This window comes from Lepisma saccharinum, chromosome 8 (assembly GCF_977018435.1).
Source record: "Lepisma saccharinum chromosome 8, izLepSacc3.1, whole genome shotgun sequence".
In the NCBI taxonomy this organism is placed as follows: domain Eukaryota; kingdom Metazoa; phylum Arthropoda; class Insecta; order Zygentoma; family Lepismatidae; genus Lepisma; species Lepisma saccharinum.
The window spans coordinates 13,795,457-13,815,987 of record NC_139236.1 but is presented as its reverse complement, the minus strand read 5'-3'; the positions used below and the strand labels follow the sequence as shown (position 1 = coordinate 13,815,987).

General features: G+C 39.2%; 1 protein-coding gene across 1 annotated transcript in view; it reads left to right on the top strand.

Annotated features, from left to right (window-relative positions):
• Nucleotides 1-15,043, top strand: part of LOC145991372 (transforming growth factor beta regulator 1) — a 95,545-nt gene extending 80,502 nt beyond the window's left edge. Inside the window, exons 7-8 of the mRNA XM_083127365.1 lie at nt 9,316-9,547; nt 14,793-15,043. Coding sequence (XP_082983491.1) covers nt 9,316-9,547; nt 14,793-14,975 — 415 coding nt within the window. The 3' untranslated portion in view covers nt 14,976-15,043. The remainder of the gene's footprint in view (nt 1-9,315; nt 9,548-14,792) is intronic.
• The last annotated feature ends 5,488 nt before the right edge of the window (nt 15,044-20,531 follow it).

The window sequence follows — 20,531 nt, the reverse complement described above, 5'->3', positions numbered from 1 at the left end:
TAAATACTTCTTGGTTAATTACTTCGTAAAAACAAATACTAGTCGTGCAAATATATATATGTGTGTGTAAAAATGGTTACCACAAATTAAAATACTGGGCGTGACAATTACCACAAAAATGACTATCGCAAGATTTATATATATGCTGAAAATTGGTTCACGAGAAAAAAATAAGTCCAAAGCACAATTCCTTACAAATGTTTTTAGTGACGGGACACGATGTTGCAAAGAAGCAATGTAAGTTCAAACAGCAACACGTAACATTTAAAAATGAATGACGAAAGTTCTCAATGTCCCAACTTACGATATGTGGTTGCACATGATACAATAAAACTTGCCCCAGTTTTTGAATGAAATACCAAGCGACGTTGAACCTTGATTGTCATGCGACGAACTGTGATTTGCCTACCTCCGCTGCTAGCGAAGAAGAAAAAGGTGAAAAGTAACAGGAGAGACATCTATCGGTGTAAATTGGTAGTGAGGAAAAATAACCTCACGGGGATTTTTATGAATTGAAATTTCCCGGGTGGGAAATTTTCACTCAATGTAATGGGATGACGCAAAGCGGGACTTACAAATGACAGATTTACGTCATCACCGTTACAAACTATAATAAAAATTATTTGCATTACAGATTTATTGGGTGTGACGATATGAATGTGCAAATAGGCTTACTAACCAGAAGTATAAATATAGCTCACTATGCTTATGTAGACGTGATTAATGAAAATTTTGGATGGAACAGGTTAATTGGACTTTATTGTATTATGTGTTCATCTGATTTATCAAATATAATATTAATAGGGGATGGACTGATATGAAAATTTGGTCAATACCTACGGATAACCGATATTCCACCGATCTGACATGTACTGTATTTACTCATGTATAATGCACACTTTTTTCCAAAATTTTTGCCCCCCAAAACTGTAGTGCATATTATGCACAGAATAATTCAGACAGCCAACATGAAACCGGATCATTCCATGATTTTGTGACACTTGCATTGATTTTTCATGTTTATGGAACCCTATCATGTTATATATCGTTGTAAAGCTTAAGTTCTGCAGTTTCTGAATATGGCAATAGTGTTCCATTCAAGATGGCAACATTAATGTGCAATGTGGTTGAAATAAGCTCATCACAAAATGAAGGAACATTCTGATTTTTATGGTACTTTAGATGAAAGAAAAGATAAGGGAAAAGAAAATAATATTACTGGCCAAATAATATGACAAATGTAGTGTGTGTAAATACCTTAATGGAAGAAATCTTGTGCTCCTAATTGCTAGTTTGAGGGTCCTAAATGTACTTCTTATAAGTGTTACGTTAGTCATGAAAAAAGAAAAATATTTTGAAGGGTTTTTTTTTTTGGAAAAGTAAAGAGGAAATGAGCAAAACCATGTATAAAAGTTTAAAGGCTATTTCACGCGATTTTTCACTTGGTAATGTAATGTTCTGCAACACCAAGAAAAGCAGTGCTGTTCTGGCAGAATTCGAGCATGCACCTCCCACCACATGGCATGTGTATCACCAGTATTTGTTGGGCGAGAAATAATAGAAAATAATTTCCCGACCACTGCAAATTCATAACGTAATTTTGATCTCAATTTCTACTATTACAGAATAAATAAGGTGGTTAAAGAGTGAAAGCTTTTGGATGCTAAACACAGTGGAGGGAGATGGGGGAGGTGGCATGGGTTGGTGACTGATTGTTTACAAGAGGATATTATCCTCTTGGTCCACATAGGCACAGGTTTACGACCTACAACTAAGAAAGCCATTTCTTGAACCTGTATTATACTGCGCATTACATACGAGATATAATTTATTGTCACTTTTCCCCATCAAAATCCAGGGTGCTCATTATACAATCACACGCAAATACGGTAATTCCAATCTGTTCATTGACTTCCTTAATAAATGTGTGCTATCAACTGAACCAAGATTTTGCAATGCTTGGAGCCGCATTGGTCTAGTCAGTAGGGTGTCTGACTCCCACATGGGAGACACAGGTTTGATTCCCAGGGTGGCTGTCTAAGGTCAATAATTTTCCCAGCCTTGTCACCACATAAAGCATCTTGTCCCCAGCTTCAAATAAATGGGTAACTTGGGGCAACCTGGGGGTAAAGGTGGCTGGAGCATGGTGCTGATCACATCACCTCCAAAATGGCCGAGATCAAGAATGTGTGGGGCCCTACCCCCCAATTCTCTAAATTTTTCTTCATGGCATGGTTCTATATGCACGGGGAACTTTACTTTTACTTTTTGTAATGCTAAGGAAGCTGCATATTAAGACATTTACTTTCAAAAGTTTACAATGGATGTAATCATAAAAATTATAACAAAATGACACAATATTGTACAAAATTGTAATGTATTTATAGACATATCAGATTGGTAAAATTATCGGTAATATTACCAATAAACCGATACACTGATATGCCTAAATTGGCCGATACCAATAGAGTACCGATTAATCTGTCCCATCCCTAATATTAATAATCATTATGTGAACTCTGATTTATTTATAAGAACAATGTACCTTAAGTGATACAACTTTTGAGAGTCGTATTCCATAAATTTGCATTTTGTGGGAACAATACATTGAGAATATAAAAAGATTTCATCATGGAAGGAACACTGTTCCAATAAACAGTGGTACTACAGTTACTTCCCATGATATATCAATGAGTGTGATCGCTTTTTCTAACACACAATCAATTTTAATCACTTGCATATGCATATTGAGGAGGCAAATTAACCTTTGAAGTTCTTCGTGGAATGTAAAGAAATGTTCAGCTGTCTCCTGTCTCCATGCCATGAGGGAGGACCACTCACAGTCTAGATATTTGCCATAGTGATGTGATCTCCGCATGTTCTTGAATGGAACGGTATTGATTCACTGATTAGTGGCTGTGTGAGGCCTAGAGGCACTTTACGCTGCAATATTGTAGAAAAATTTCCCACTTGAGATGCTCACCCTGGGAATTAAATGCAGGCCTCATGCATAGCAGTCAGATGCCCTGCCAACCTTTATCGGCCGGAGCCTTGAACGCATGACTTCTCGTTGAAGCCGAAGCCTTTTTAAACTTGCCATGAAGTACAAAAAAGTCGTAGCTCGAGAACTAATTGTTGTATGTTCTATTACTTAAAATGTTGCTTTTTTTTTACTCATTCTTAGATGTAGAATTTATTTTTTTAAAAAAGATGCACTAAAGTCGTTTTCACGTTCAGTAGACACAATGGGCTCTTATTGGCAATGCTTTTCTTATGGGAAATACAAGCACGCTGTTGTGAAATTTCTGGATTTACAAATTTAGCTTAAGTAAAATCGGTACCTACAGTTTTGAAGGAAATTTTGTAGAGAATACGATGTTGAACACAAAAAACTGGTAACTTGCTTACATAATTTTAGATAAATTAAAAACTCAAATTTTCTGTGAAAACACAATTTTTACATTGTTTTCATTCCTAACGTTGAAACATGCCGTAAAATTGAAGCATTCATTATTAAAAAAATTGACACTGTTTTTTAATTGTCATAGGTGACGGTGGTACTCAGAATTTATCAATACTTTAAGGCATATTTGCATTAAAAAATATTCAAATAAAGTATGTGGAGATTTTTTATATTCGTGCAGTAGAAAATGTCGTTGCTGGCCATTTTTTGTTCTTTAATTCCAAGTAAAAACTTCCAGCGACAAAGTTGTGGAGAAAATAATGAAATTATTTTTTATAACCACTCAAAGGTTCCCAGAAATATTACTTCCATGCATTTGGAGTTTCTTTTTAACCCGAACCGCGCGCGAAGTAAGGAGACGTTGTCTGGCCATCTTGAGCCGACTCACCGCAGCATTCCGGCTATCACCACCAAGTTTTCGAGTTGTTATTTTATTTCCATTCAGTAAAAATATGAACTTCATGCAGTTTGTTATAATAGAATTGAAATTACTTAAATTTAATAATTGACAATTATTTCCAATGCTGCTGTTGTGAGCAACATTAGTGCTGTCGCAAATACATGTTGTTTCCGTTTACATTACTGTCGACATTAATACTGAAATGAAGATCACCTTTTAGTTTCCAACGTACACATAAATTCATAGACACCATATTAACCTTTGAAAGGCTTTCAACACGTGACAAAATATGGGGCTTCAAGATAGAAATATGACATGCCTTGCTTGAGTCATTCACGTCTTATCAGTTCACGTGGGCCATAACTCATTTGTTTGTTTGGGTTGCAACTTGAATATAACCCATGTGCCAGGTTCCCCTTACTTGAGTGAGAGATCTACTTTGGTCTGTTTAGACCTTTTCCCTCTCTCGAAAAAGTGTTTTCAGTTGTGTGAGCTCTCAGTGATTTTTACTTTTTTAAGTGATTTCTGAAGTGTCATATTCGTGCATTACACTCGCGTGTGTAGTGATCGCAATGGATCGTAGTAAAAAGGGTAACTGTAACGTTCACAGTATAATATTAATATTAATAATTACATATAATTATCATTATATATACAAAATATGTAACACCTTCATTGTGAAGGAAGGTCATCATTTCCCGGCGACATGAGCTAGCGCTGTATTGGCAACACTGTGCGGTTTCTCCATAAGCGCCGTTGTGTCTTCTGAACGTGAAAACGACTATAGTTCAGAAGTTAAGAGCAATGTATAGAAATATATCCCATAATGTTATGAACTCATGATGAAAGTTGTGCGAATTACTTACAAATTTAATATAAATTTATTAATAACTTACGTTTTGCGAGTATCTAGGGAACTCCTGCGATGTTTTGGGACACAACTCCTCCCTTCCTCAGGCTGCTCACATTTAGGTTATGTATAAATCATAACCACGTCGAACTCTCCATAGGTACAGGATATAGGATTGGTAAAAGGTGTGTGGTTAAAAAACAATATAAATCTAAAACCCATTACAGGTGCACGTCAGACTACCATGCTGTCTCCCCGATTAGAAACTCCTCCTTGGAATGTTAAAACTTTAAAACTGTGAATAGCCACAGTCCATGTGTGCTGCAATACTCCAATGTTTCCTAGTAGAGCACGAGGTCGGGCACTTCCCCTCTCTTTCTCCTCTATTTCACCCCCCATCCACTCCTCCTCCATTTCAGTTCACATCAAGTCCAGCATGAATTCCTCTTCCATTTGAGCTTGGCGTGCTACTTCCGGGGTTACGTTAAATCCTATTTTTACGTATTCCTTCCCATCCCATTTCTTGAACATCTTCCCCCACATCTCATCGATATTTCCATCATCCCTGTTTAATTTATTCTCTTCCCTTACATATTGTTGTAATCCCTCTTTTACCAGGGATCTGAGGTCACAGGGATGCAACAATGATACATTCAGGTAGAGCTTAAATATACTTGTGATTGAACCTGCTCCGACTGAGAGAAAGGAGATATGTACTTTCAATCACCATATCTCTACAATATATACGACCCTTCATATACATTCCTTCTTATAGGTTTTTCCTCTTCCCTAAGCACTTTCCGTTTGGCGATTACTTAGCCTTCGTCAAGGATATGTTCGGAGAGCCCCGTCTTGGGAACTCCCTCCCTTATATCCCTGTCATGCTCTCCCCACCGAACATTCATGCTTCTTGTTTGGCCCACATATTCCTTGCTGCATTGGCAAACTATTCCATACACACCCTTCATCCCTCCCTCGTTTATTTCTTCCTCTTTTCTATCTTTCTTATACCCCGTGAAATGCTCTTCTAAAGTTTTTGGAGCTCGCATCCCACACCTTACGCCATGTCCTCTTACAAGTCTTTTGATTTTCTCCGATATTCCGGGAAAGTACGGAATGCCTATATATTTAAATTCCCACTCTTCATCTCTAACTTCTTCTTTTCCTTTTCCATCTTTCTTCTGTTTATTCCTTTCCAATTCTTTCCCATATGTGACCTTAGCTTTACTTAAATTCCCCTTGAACTCCTCCTCTCTGCATCCATTCCTCTTTCCTATTCTCATTATCCATTCGATTTCTTTACGCAAATCAGCTTGGTTGTTACATAATCTGTGAGTCCGCAGGAAGAAGTTTTGTAATACATGATTCTTTGTCCTGTTAGCATGGGCCGATTCTTTGTTGATATATAGATCTCCCGATAATACCTTATGATGAACCCCTGTGTAAATTTTCTTTCCCTCTAGTTGAATTGCCAGGTCTAAGAAACTAATCTTATGGTCATCCATCTCTTCTTTAGTAAATTTTATCATTTCCTCTTGTTCCCGTAGGGTTTCGAATAGTTTCTCTACGTCCTCCCCCTCCCCAATAACAAGGATATCGTCTACGTATCTGCCGTAGAACTTAATTCCCCTGTTTATGAGGCTAAGTGCTGCCTTTTCGATGAAGTGCATAAATATACTCGAGACAATTCCTAAGACTGGGTTCCCCATTGCTAGCCCTTCTTTTTGAATGTATATCCTCCCGTTTCCCCAAAAATAGTTAAACCCTGTACACAGATTAAACCATCTAACATACTCCCATGCCTCGACGACATCTATTCCCTTACTCATTAACCATCTTTGCTATGTGTCAGCTGCTTTTTCTCTAGGAACACTGGGGTATAAATTTACGATGTCAAAGCTGACAATGCAATCGGAGTTATTAACTTCAAGTTTTTCGATCTCTTCTTTGACGTCCATGGAGTTCTTAATACTAAATTCTGTTTTTACTCCCACTCTTTTAATTCTTTTAACTAGGATTTTGGCAAGCCCATAACCTGGGTGGCTATACATTGGAATGAGAGGTCGAAGGGAAATCCCTTCTTTATGATTTTTTGGAATTCCGAAAGCGGTTGGGATTTCCCCCTTTTTACACCGCTCTTTTAACTTTTTCTTTTCCACTCTTGCTATTGTTATACTAGTTTATATGCCTTTCTTAATTTCTCAGTCTTACTATTTTTATTGGATTCAAATCTACAATCTTGAAATCGTTGTTGTCAAAACATTCCCCTAATTTCCTTCTATATTCACTTTTATCTATTACGACAATTTTATTTTCTTTGTCAGATCGTATAATATGCACGTTACTGTCTTTTGCCCATTTTTTAACCTTATTCAACTTTTTTTATGTCATCCTTATGCCTCTTCTCCTTGTTAACGTTCCCTCCCCCACTTTTTCCTCTTGTTATTCTCTTTTCTAATCTGGTTTTCTATGACATCATGCATCTTGCATCTCACCTCTTTCTTATCTTCCCAGTCGTCAATTACGGATATTATCCCTTCCACCTGCAATAATAAATTCTTCCTTTTCAATCTTTCTTTCCCCTATAGCATATTTTTGTCCTTTTCCCATAACTATCCTCATTTCTTTGGGGAGTTCCTTCTCCATTAGATTCATTATGCAACCATCGGTTTTCTCCCCGTTTTCTCTTTCCTCTTGCTCTTTCATCCTTACTTTCCTATAGCCTTCTAATTTCCCTTTAAGCTTCTTTAACTTATTCTGAATCCTCATTGGCTATTCTTTGCTTCTTCAACGTATTTTTGGTGTCTCTTCAATCCTACCCCATACCGGCCCTTTTAGCAGGATGCCAAGCTCCAGATGAAGTTCTAAGCACTCTTTGTGCAACTTATTGATCGTGCCGTATGTTTCCCTTATACATTGATTTATCATCCCCATTTGAAAGTTCTTTTTCTTTATTTCTCCTCCCATCTTTAACGATTAAAACCCCATCTTAGAAAGTTTGGGATCACCCCCAACCTCTTACACTCCTTGAGGGACCCTATTTTATTTATATTACTATCCCAGTCCTTTTCCTTTGGAGGAGTTTCTAATCAGGGAGACAGCATGGTAGTCTGACGTGCACCTGTAATGGGTTTTAGATTTCTATTGTTTTTTTAACCACACACCTTTTACCAATCCTGTATCCTGTACCTATGGAGAGTTCGACGTGGTTATGATTTATACATAACCTAAACGTGAGCAGCCTGAGGAAGGGAGCAGTTGCATCCCAAAATGTTGCAGGAGTTACCTAGATACTTGCAAAATGTAAGTTATTAATATATTTATATTATACATAATGTTATGGGTGTAATGAAGGGAAACCAAGGACTTTTTCAAATGGTGCTTGTTAATAATAGTAATAATGTATATATTGTTTTGTAATTCGAGTGTGTCATACCTTCATGTGTGTACTGAAGATTCAAAAGACAGAACTGAAATAAGATTATAACACCATTAAGCCTTGTTTCCATTATTATGAAAAAATATAAATATGCTGACCAAGGCAGTAATTTATTTTATTAAAAACATAAACTAAACGTAACGTTTCAACCTTCTAGCAAGGTCTTCATCAGACTCTGTATCAAGTACAAAAGTTTTGTACTTGATACAGAGTCTGATGAAGACCTTGCTAGAAGGTTGAAACGTTACGTTTAGTTTATGTTTTTAATAAAATAAATTACTGCCTTGGTCAGCATATTTATATTTTTTCATTGAAATAAGATGTGTAGCTTTCAAGAAATGGTGTGTTAGTTTTTGCCGCGTGCGGCTGGTTGATATATCGACCATCTGTCTGTCCTCAATGGTAATGCAGCCGTGGTCAAAATATCAACCATCTGGCAATAGAAGGTTTTTAACCACCATGACTCCATGTAATTTGTATTTTATTTCACACCACTTATTGAATGTTCACATAACATCTGTAGATAGTTCTAGTAAGAAGGTAAAAAACATTGAAAAGGATTTTGTATGTAGTTACAAGTGGTTCTCTTAACTCCTTACTATCCAGATCTGTTTCTGGGTCCTTCATCAGGGAGTTTCAGGAATTTCAACATTACAAAAGGTTTAAATTTGTTAAAATAAGGTGTGTAATATATGAAGGCAGGTTCATGCTGAGCATGAAAGTGTGGTAACCTTGCGATAAGATCCTGTCAGTGGTGTCCTGCTTTGCTTCCTAGGAAAACGAAGCTTAATGCTGTCATTGAAGTCTGAGGAAAAGAGGGAAATTTTATAGAAGAGTTTGGAACAAGATTTTTTCTTTTTCTTTTCTTTTCTATCATTTCCACCCACTGTGCTTCTGTATCACCATCCTTTTTGTTCATTTTCAGATTTTTTTTTCATAAATCGATCTCAATTGTAATACATTTCATATCAGTTGAATACCAAAATCAGCAAAATTTATGTTGTTACTTTATGGATACCAGTTAAAATTTCATATTGGAATATCACAATATATAACTGAAGTATTGTATCCACCTTGTTGATCTCTGTGTGCACAATCTTAAAACTCTAATGTAAAATATGCTATCCCCTGTTTCAACTAACATTTCATTTCTTGTTCTTTAGGTTTGAGATAGTGGCAGACAACGATTTGGATGCTCCTATAGTTGGTCCATCAGCTAATCAGTGCCACTCCTTACTCTTGCACCAAATCAACCATGCCGTGGGGATGGAAGTTGTGAATGTCCGAGGCCGTGGACCCGAGTTCTTCGGGTTCTCTCACCCAACTATCCAGAACTTGATCCAGAGTTCACCAGGAACTAGGAAATGCATTAACTACAAGTGGATAAAGTTTGAAGTATGTTCATGTTTCATTTATACAGGGGTTATTCCAAAAGTAAGGTAACAAGAGCTCTCATGGACAAACTTTATTCCACAGGCAGATATACTGATACACAGTACACCAACTTCCGTATCGCTTGTGAATCACCTACCACCCAGGTAATTTTTCAATGGTCTGAAGAGATGGAAATCACTGGGTGCCAGGTCGGGGATGTAGGGAGAATGGTCCAATACTCCCACTGGAAGCGCCGTAACAATTCGCGCCTGCTGTTGGCTTAGTGTGGTCAGCAGCAACACAACACCTGTTGAGAGAAGTCCAGGTCATTTTGTTCGAATTGCCTCCTGCATCCGCCTCAGTGTGTGATAATAACTGGCAACTGTTGCTTACCTTGTGAGGAAATCAACCAGAAGCACACCCTTGTGGTCCCAAAAGAGCATGCATCACCATAACTTTCTTTGTGGATGGAGCTGTTCTGAATTCCTTGGAAGGTGTGGACGATGTTTGTTTCCATAGCATGGATGCACCCACGTTTCATCCCCTGTAACGATGAATTCCTGCTGGTGAAGTGCCCTTTAAGCACAAAAACCTGATCACACTACGCACTTCCATGCTTGACCATGTTTCCGGAAGCGCAGCCATCTTTCATCTTCGAGGGTCTGATGCAACATATGCACCATCTAATGTCTGTGTGATAAAGCTGTGAGCCTGGCGAGAAATTCGAAGAACAGGAAGAATATGGTACCTGTGATAGCTCTTCTTACCTTATCTTTTGAATCACCCTCGTATGTATAATGAGATCATATATGTTTCCCGATAGCACATTTTACTCGGTACATTTTTCTCTGGTGGTCCCTGTCAATTTCCCTAATGTTGTGTAGTATTTCTATTACATGATTTTCAAATATACATTTTTTGAGTTATACATTCAACAAATTCAGTCCCAACAAGGAAAAATATGATTTTTAAACAATTCAAGTTTTCCATGAAGATAGAATGTGCCACCTGTTAGCATGCAGTTTTTTTTATCAGATATAACTTTGAAATAAAGATGGAATTTTACTTTTGTTGTGGGGCGTTACCCCCACACCCCCTATACGCCTTCATGGCGTGGTGCTAAGCACAGGGGAACACTTTACCTTTTTTTGCTTGCATGAGAGGGCAGGGGATTGGTCCAGTTGCCATGGTGGAGAGAAATTTGTATGGTATGCTGTGTTAACAAACTTTTGCCTTGTAGCAAAAAATTGTGGCAGTTTCGACAGGTGGAAAGGTCCAAGGTGGTCATCGAACCGTAGCAAATGGATGGCCCTCACCTGTACTTCTCTGCCTCTCCCTGCATGGAAAGTGGGAATGTTAATGGAAGAAAGTGTCATTTACAACTCGAAAATCACTTTTTTATATAGAAATTTATTTTAGAGCATGAATTGTTCTGAAAAAGGCAGTGGTTTGTTTGCATTTCCTTCCTCCACTGCCCTTGAGTGTTCAAGAGGTTTCTTCTTGTGTTGGTTGCAAGATAGAGTTATGGTTTTGTTGATCAGAAGGCACCACAAGAACAGAAAGTGGTTTGTATTTTAACACCTGGTTTTTTGTCATATTCGTATTTCATAATTGTCAAAGCAAAACAACCTTGCGAGACTGCAGATTCAAAACAATGCCATTTTTGTCCTTTATGTTGGATGAGTCATTGCTGTTAGAAGCTGATATCGGCAAGTGATAGCTTTGGAGCTACCAGACAAAACATTACACCTGCAGCAGCCCCTGGACAACAAGACCTGCAGGATGGGAATGAGGGGAAGTTATAGGAACAGGTGGTGGAATGGAAGGTTATGCAGTTGAAGTTGGATTGTAGTATTCCTTTTTTATCAGCAGTATGCTTATTCCTGAACGAAGTTGCAGAATGAAAGAGGGTGTACATATTTTGTGTGTGTGTTTGAGTGAATGTTGGTAGTGAGCACGAAACATGATAGGTGGATAAAGAAATATTTTTGGCAAGTAATGTAATGTGGAATTAATACAAGTCATCAGTTTACTTTTTCACTTTGATTGCACATTTGAAATGCCTTAAACAACACTTTGTAAAGTAAATTTGAGAAGAGCGTAAACATGTAATAATAACTAGGGTGCAGATTTGAATGCAGTGGGAAGTAGCAGGCAAGTTAGCACCAGAAATGTTGAGAGTAAGTACTTGAATAAATACGTAGGCTATTCGGAAATCAACCTCCGTTTTGCTGGTATGAGCCCATGGGTTACTGCAACATCCTGGTGCATGCACATAAGAAAGCGAAGCGGTCACATGTTGGTTCACGTCACCCAAAGTGGTCGGTTACTATGTTCTGTGCTTGGTGTGCAGAAGCAGAGAAGGATGGCTGGTGTTATTGCTGCTCCTGACAAATGTAAGGTTCACTGTGTGATCCGCTTTCTTCAGGCTGAATATCACAGCGCAGGTTAAATACATTGCAGAATGAGTGCCGTGTATGGAGAGGAGTTCGTGAGGGAACGGTGCCGGAAGTTTCGAGAGGTATGGACCGATTTGCACAATGAAGGTGGTTAGGGAAGACAGTCTATTGTGACAGAAGACATTGTGCAACGTGTGGACAGAGTGATTCGCGAGCACCACCGCTTCACGATATTGGAAGTTGTGTGAACAACACTTTACAAGATAGTTACTGTAAAGGTGGGTTATCACAAGTTTCGTGCAAGGTGGGTACCCTAGGACCTCACCAAGGTCCACAAGAAGCAGTGCATGGGGTCGGCATTGCAATTTCTGGAACGCTATTGAACAACTGTTGCTTTTTTGTCCAAGATCGTGACAGGTGACGAAATGTGGGTCCAGTTTGAAAACATTGAAACCAAAGAACAGCCAAAACAATGGATGCATATGAACTCGCCAAACAAACCCAAAAAGATGCAACCAATGTTGTCCAAGAAAATGCTTATGGCAACAGTGTTTTGGGACCGACAAGGGGGTCTTGTTGATAGACTTTATGGAACCTGGTATGACCTTTACTGTGGCAGTGTACAGTGAAACCCTTAAAAAACTTCAACGGGCAATTCAGAACAAGAGGCGAGTCATGTTGTCCTTGGGATTGTTTTGGTTCACGCTAATGCATGCCCACACACAGCCGCAGTCACACAAGCCTTGTTTCAGAAATTTTGATGGGATGTGTTTGACCACCCTCCCTACAGTCTAGACCTCACACCCAGCTACTTTCATTTGCTCGCAAAGATGAAAGTGTGGTTGGGGTCACAGAGATTTGAGAGCAATGAGGAGCTGATGGACAGGGTTCGGGAGTGGCTGAGTTCCCTGGCGGCAACCTTCTTCGACGAGAGCATACAAAAGATGGTGCCACGCTATGACAAGTACCTGAATTCAGGTGGCAATTATGTTGAAAAATAGTACATGTATGTGTGCAACTTTTGTGCATAATACATTTTAGTTGCTTTTATGTGTGTTTTATTTCGTGCCTCCCGGAGGTTGATTTTCGAATAGCCCTCATACAATGAACATTACTTTGTCATAAATTTTCTCAATTGCACACGTAATAACTTGAATTATTGTATCCTATTGAATTGTTCCTATTGTGGTCAGTTTTCTGGGTAATTGTGATTAGATGAAATTGATGAAGGGATACACAACACAAGAGAATGTGTTGTAAAAACGACACAAAATGAATTTTAGGCAATGTTATGCAATATACCCTATATGAATGCATTATAAGGCTCAAAAGAGCATAAAACAATTTATAACATCAAAGCCTATGTTTTAACCGTGGACCATCGGAAATATAGGCGTAGTCCGCCGATGGTCCACTAGTGGACCATCATGCTGATTAAAAAGTTCATGTGCTTTTAGGACCTTCATACTTGTATGTGAGGTTGTAAACGCTGACAGATGTTGAGATAAAACTTTGAAATGTCACGTGGAAGAAAACCCACCCACCCAGGACCCCCCTCCCCCCCCCCCCCCCGACTCCAAAGTTATGTATGGAAGCTGGCACGAATTTTAAATTTGTACACTTATTTGACAAAAAATGTTATAACTAGTAGACTATTTGACCAATCTACTTCAGGTAACTTTTGTTTTGCCGCTAAAACATCAGGGCATACAACTGTGCAGGGATCAAAACATCAAAGCCAATAAGAGGGGTTGCGTGGGCTGCGACCCCCAACTTTCATTGAAAAAAATATAAAAATGGGGAGTTTGCCCCCCCATTCTCCCACTATTTTTGGAAGGGGAGGCAAACTTTAGCCTTATTTTCAAAGAATGGTCCTTTCTCAACCGAATGAAAGTCATTTCATGTTCCTGGGTGCATTATATTATAGAATATGTGAAAAAAACTCCCCATTTTTATGATTTTTTTTCATTGAAAGTTTTGGGGCCGCGCCAAAAGACCTCGGCGAAACCAAAAAAATGTTATAACTCGTAGACTATTTGACCATTCTACTTCGGGTAAGTTTTGTTTTGCCGCTAAAACATCAGGGCATGCAACCGTGCAAGAATCAAAACGTCAAAGCCAATAAGAGGGGTTGGGTGGGCCGCAGCCCTAAACTTTCAATGAAAAAATCATAAAAATGGGGAGTTTGCCCCTCTTTCCCCACTATTTTGGAAAGGGGAGGCAAACTTTAGCCTTATTTTCAAAGAATGGTCCTTCTCAACCGAATGAGTCATTTCATGTTCCTGGGTGCATTACATTATCGAATATGTGAGAAAACTCCCCATTTTTATGATTTTTTTCATCGAAAGTTGGGGGCTACAGCCCACCCAACCCCTCTTATTGGCTTTGCCATTTTGATTCCTGCAGGGTTGCATACCCTAATGTTCTAGCTGCAAAACAAAAGTTACCCGAAGTAGATTGCTCAAATAGTCTCCAAGATATAACATTTTTCTGAAATAAGTAAAAATTAAAGAATCGCATGCAAAGACGGCGGCCAGTGAGGGGTTACTTTCGAAAACCCGCTCGGACTTCTAAAGGTTAAAGCAAGGTAATAAAGGAGCCACATAGGCAATAAGTTATCAAGTGATAACTTGTGCCTTTTTCTTCCTCTATTTTTTGGGAAAAACGTTGTATAAAAATAATTCATTCTAATATGTTATCTACTTCCGCATAACCGCAAAACATATATCTTTAGATACAGTGTTGTGTAAAAAGGTCGTTCACCACAAATGTCATTTTAAAATACATATTGTTATGTTGTATGGGCATTAGATCATCAGCATTTGTGAATATGAATTTAAATACCAGAGCATTTCTTTCCCCTGTAGGTAAGTCGAACAGGAGAAGTGACGGATTCCGTGAATTCAGCGGAGAATGATGCATCGTTAAGCTTTGATGCTCTGCAGAGAAGCATCGGCTTTTCCAAGTCCCACGTGATGAAGGTGAAGGAGGAGCCACGGGAGCTGCTGGCCAATTCAGGGGCAACACTCAGAGACCTGTTACTCACATAAATTTGTCTTGTGAATGTTCTATTCTGTGTATGTGATTTGTTATATATTAAAAAATATGTTTTGCAGTACGTGAAAATTCTTGATTCTTGTTACATTACATATGTTAGGTTTAACCATAATTTTACAATGATAATCATTTACATGGTAAAAATAAGAACCTCTTTGCAAGCCTCTCTTTTTAACTTTTTGCATGATAATGTATTGTTTGCTAAATTATTTTTGAAGGAGCTTTCTATGTGCAGCAAGAAATGTTAGCTATGGGCAAACCATGGGGAACTTGGGGGGAAAATAGTTTGAAAAGATGTCAGATTTAAACAAGTAATTTCATGCAGATATAGTGATTTATTATTATTATTATTATTAATACCAAATGGAAAAATATTTTGTGGCTACAGTTAATATTTGGAATGAAAGTTACTGTAGAAGAATAAGAAAATGGCTCTCTGCCATTTTTAGAAGTGCTGATTTATCTGAATACCCATATACATAGTCCTTCCAACCATACTGCTTTTTTGGAAACTGCAGCTTTTGAGCAAAATGCAGTTTCAATCAAATGAGTGTAGATCGGAGGCTAATTGCCCTAGAGAGATGAGTTATATACCGTTGTACGCGGAATGAACCAGAGATTCAGACTATATGAAATTTATGCAAATTCTCATATGTGGTGGAGGGGAGGGGACTAACTCTCAAAATTCCAAAATTTCGGAAAAAAATGGGGTCCCCCCTCCTCCCCATGAAAAAAGTACATGACAATGTCAACATGCACATGGAAATGATTGCTGACATGTAAGGAACACAAAAATATTTGCATTATTATCATATGACCAATGTAACGTGAGTTGTACCCCCAAAAGGAGTGGTCGGCACGCCACTGATTCAAGCTTCAAAATGCAGCGGTACCTTGAAATGACTTTAGCTCAGAGACTATTTGCCCGGGAGATATAAACGATATACCGTTGTATGCAGAATGAATCACAGATTCAGACGGTATATAATTTATGCACATTCGTCGTACATGTGGAGGGGGAAAGGGGGAAATCCCCTGAAAAATACTTTTTTTTAAAAAGTGGAGTTTCTCCCCCCCCCCCCAAAAAAAAGGATATGAAAAGTTCAAAATGCACATAGAAATTATCGCTGGCATGTAAGAAACAGAAAAATGTTGGCATCATTGTCATATGACCAATGTAACGCAAGTTGTACCCCTGAAACGAAAGGCTTGTATGCCACTGTCTCAAGCTTCGGAATTGAGCGAAATGCAGAGTTATATTGAAATGACTATAGCTCAGAAACTAAATGCCCTATAGATATGAATGATATACCGTTGTACGCAGAATGAATCACAGATTCAGACGATATATAAGTTATGCACATTCGGCATACATATGGAGGAGGAAAGGGGAAATCCCCTGAAAATATTTTTTTTTAAAAGAAATGGGGTTTCCTCCCTGCCCCCCCCCCCAAAAAAAAGAATATGAAAATGCACAAAATGCAAAAGTTGTGCAAATTCGGCGTATATATGGAGAGGGAATGGAGGAAACCCCCCCAAAAATAATTTTAAAAAAATATAGGAAGAAGAGTACAAGTAAGAAGGTTTCTTTGTATTTACCTTTGCTGCTCCAGCTCCCAGGCTTGGTCTGGAGCCATGATGCCTTACTTGTGGTGGTACTCCATAAAACATGGCTTCAGACACAGGGGCACCTTGCAGGTAATGTATCGGCATCTACTTCGCCGTGAAGTTCATGGCCCGCACAGCACACATCTCCGTTGTTCCCATGTTATGGTGGGGAAGTGACGGAAGCCACAAACCTCATAGCACGTGTTGGTGGATGGAGACGAACTTGATGATGGACCTGGACCAAGTTGTGCCGCACCTTGGGGAGCTGGGGTTCGAGTGCCTCGCCTGCCACTTGTCCCCAAAAGACTTGTCCCCAACTTCTCAAGAAACTCGCAGTGCCTCACGTTCTGATGAAATGTCTTGAAGAGCAGGTAGGCGTTGAGGATACATTGGTCGGGTAGGTGGAAGAAGAGCTTGACAGTCCACTTCATGGTCTTTCGTTGGACACCGTAGGAATTAGTCATGCGGTCGGCCTTGTCAACGTAACCCAAGTGGCTATTGTATTCGCATACAATAGCCAGCTTGAGTATGTTGCCATGATCATCCAAGAAATTTCCCCTCAGCTAATGACTGATGGATGTTCGTCAACAGGTACACCTCTCTCTTGTCTTTCCAACATATCACAGTCAAGTCATTCTTCACCAGAACACGTAGGTCACCTCTCTTCAGCTTCAAGTCAGTCTTTGAAAAGTTGGGTGGAGGCCTTTTCGTCGGGAATTGACGGTCCCGGTGAGATTATCAAATAGCTCTGGAGAAGAGAAGTAGTTGTCCATAAATAATTTATGACCAACTCCCTTCAACTTCTCCGTCAACGCTACAACTAAACCATGCATCGCTCTGTTCTTGTCCTTGCCCAGATATATAGTCATGTCATAGTTGTATCCCAAAGAATCACAGAGTTTGTAGATCTTGATCCCAAATCTCTTGTGTTTCTTTGGAAAATACTGTTTGAAGATGACTTTCCCTTTGTACAAGACCATAGCTTCATCAACTGCTAAATGCTCTGTAGGATAGTAGCAATTAGAGTTAAGCTCATTGACCAAAGACAAACCTCATCTTCCACAACCTGTTATAATCGGGATCTTGGGGGGAGGGGTTCTTCGTGTTGTCCTCAAAGTGTAGAAATCTGAGCAAGTGAAAAGCGGTTACGCGAAATCTGTTGTCTGTAAAACTGTGTGTGAAGGTGGGGTTTTCTGGACCAGTAGTCTCGCCAACGTAATCTGCGGTCATGTCCCATCAGTATTGTCAAACCAACGAGTCTTCATTTCATCAATGGTCACGTCACGTTCGGGCTTTGTCGTTGGGTGCTTTGTGATATGTTGGTGGTAGTAACTGTTTGTCTCAGTCACCAGATGCTGGAAGATTTCTTCGGAGAAAGTCAAGGAAAAAAAAGTCCAAGGAAGAGGATGCATCGTCAATGTGTCGAACCTTCAGTCCAGTCTGTCCTAAGAAAGGTTGGTGGTTGGGAGCTGTTCTACCAGTTCGGGAAGTGGGGTGGCAGTCGGATGGAGCAGGAGGAGGGGAAGGTCTTTGTGACATATCATCAGAATCAGATTCTGATGATATATCAGAGGGGATGTCAAGCTCTTTTTCATCCCACTCGGAGTCTGTATCCATATCCTTCAGCTCATCTTGGATTTCATTAGAACGGATATCCCCGGGGGGCAGCCATGGTCAACTATAAGCCTTTTGGGGACACAGCAGGCACAAACAACACTAGCACACTTTTCACACCACAAGAAAAACACGTAGATAACAAAAAAAAAAGTTCTTGGAAGTCTGTCACTTCACTCAAAAAATATCCTCGCACTTGGGCACAAAACGACACACACCTACGCACAACTTTCATGGGCGAAAAGCTAGAACGCAGTAAAAAATGAGCGCTGATTCTTGCAGCTGCTTGAAATTCTATTTTTAGACAATGCAGGGTAACCTGTGTTGCAACTTGTGGAATACTTGTGGTCAAAGAGAAAGGTTTCCTTCAGCTCGCTTCAAAATTCTATTCTCACAACGCAGATTTCTCCTCCCCCCACCCCACCCCCTGCTTGTGCCCGCACGGAAAACTTGCAATTTGACATTGGATACTGATAAATAAGCTTCCTTCGAATGCAGTTACCAGGCGGGAGTGAAAAGCATTGCTTTAGAACAACAAAGCCGGTCTTCCTTTGTCGGCAAAAATTTTCCCTTGAAAAGAGATGCAAAAGAGAAGTCTCTTTTCCACTCAATTTTCATGAAAAAAAAAGTGCAAGAAACATTTCTGTTAAATACATGTGTTAGGAACAATATAAAAAAATTGAAATTCTAGCCACAAATAGAAAAGTTATAACGTAAAAACTACGACCTTGACACAGCATCTTGATCAAGATGCTTGGAACCGCGAGGGTTACATTTGGGTATCTCGACCGAGACGCTTGGGACCCAAAAGGTTAAACATGTTGGTATAATTTTGTTCTGAGAGCATTCGTAGATAGAATATTTAAGGGATTACATGGAAAAAACTTAAAGTACTTACAAGAACAAAGAAAAATGACCAACTCTTGTATTATTGAACAATATGAATGAAAAGTAAAGCAAAAGCTGCATAAAAAGAGTAATATAAATATACTTTCTGGAGATAAAAGAGAACAAAATAAAATAACTTGAAAAAGAGAACAAATTAAAATAACTTGATTGGTGTTCCTTTGTTGCAGCTGTTTCAGAAAAATAATCATTTGTTTAATCAAGACATGTGGATATGATACTGCTTAAACGCCTGGAACTAAAATTGACATTTCATCTCAAACTTTAAAAAAAATACTACTTATAACCACTTTTGAACACAGGTATCTACAGTATCAAGCATAGTTTGGGTTTTGGTCAATAAAAAAGAACTGTTATAGGTAGAATTAAGAACCAAATTAGACATGTTGGAAATAACAAAAAAGAGAGGTAGACTGGAAAGGGACATTAGGCACTAGGATTGCCAAAACACTGAATACCCTGAACGAAAACAAATGTGGAATCCTTTTTTTAATCTTGGCTCCAATCTTTTGAGAAATATTTACAGTATTAGGAAACCAAAAATCAAAGATGTTGGATCCAAGAACTGATGTCATTCTTGTATTCTTCTGTTTGGCAGCTTCAGTGTGCCTTTATCTTTTAACCTGTTATCTTGTTACACTTTTTCTCCATTCCCTTGTCAATTCAAATCGGAGACCCACAGAAGTTCAGTTTTTATTGTTTTCTCTGGACATACAACCTCAGAGAAATTGTGAATGTGTATTCAAAAGAGTATTTTTGTCAGCAAAGGAATCCGGTAGAACTACGAGGACAAATCATTAAGTAGGTTCCACAATTTTTTCTTCACAGCAATTTATTTGTCAAACAAGACTACAATAGGTGTGCAGGAGTAGCAGTTCGTTACTTATTTTTCTACATATCCACCACCGACGGTAATGCATTTTTCCCACCGTGACACCAATTTAGATATGCCAGTGGCATAAAACGTCGTCGGCTGCTGCTGCAACCACTGCCGCACAGCCTGTTGCACTTCACGATCAGACGAGAAGTGGTAGCCAAACAATGTCTTCTTCATAGGGCCGAAGAGGTGATAATCAGAGGGTGCCAGATCTGGACTTCATGGCATCGTCGACATCTTGGATTCTGGTAGGTGTTGACATGTTCACCGGTCGTCCGGACCGCTCCTCGTCCGTGACACTGGTGCGACCGGCCTTGAACTGCTGACACCAATTCTCAATGGCTTTGCGGCACAGGACGTCGTCTCCATACACCAGCTTCATCCTCGCGTGAATCTCCATTGGTGTCTTGCCTTCAGCCCAGAAGAACTGCACTATGGAATGCTGCTCCTCGACCGTCAACGATGTCAGGCAGGTAGGCATGTTTGTCGCTGCTGCCATCTGTGGAAGAGACTAAGGAACATAACAAAATCACTCCATTATGAC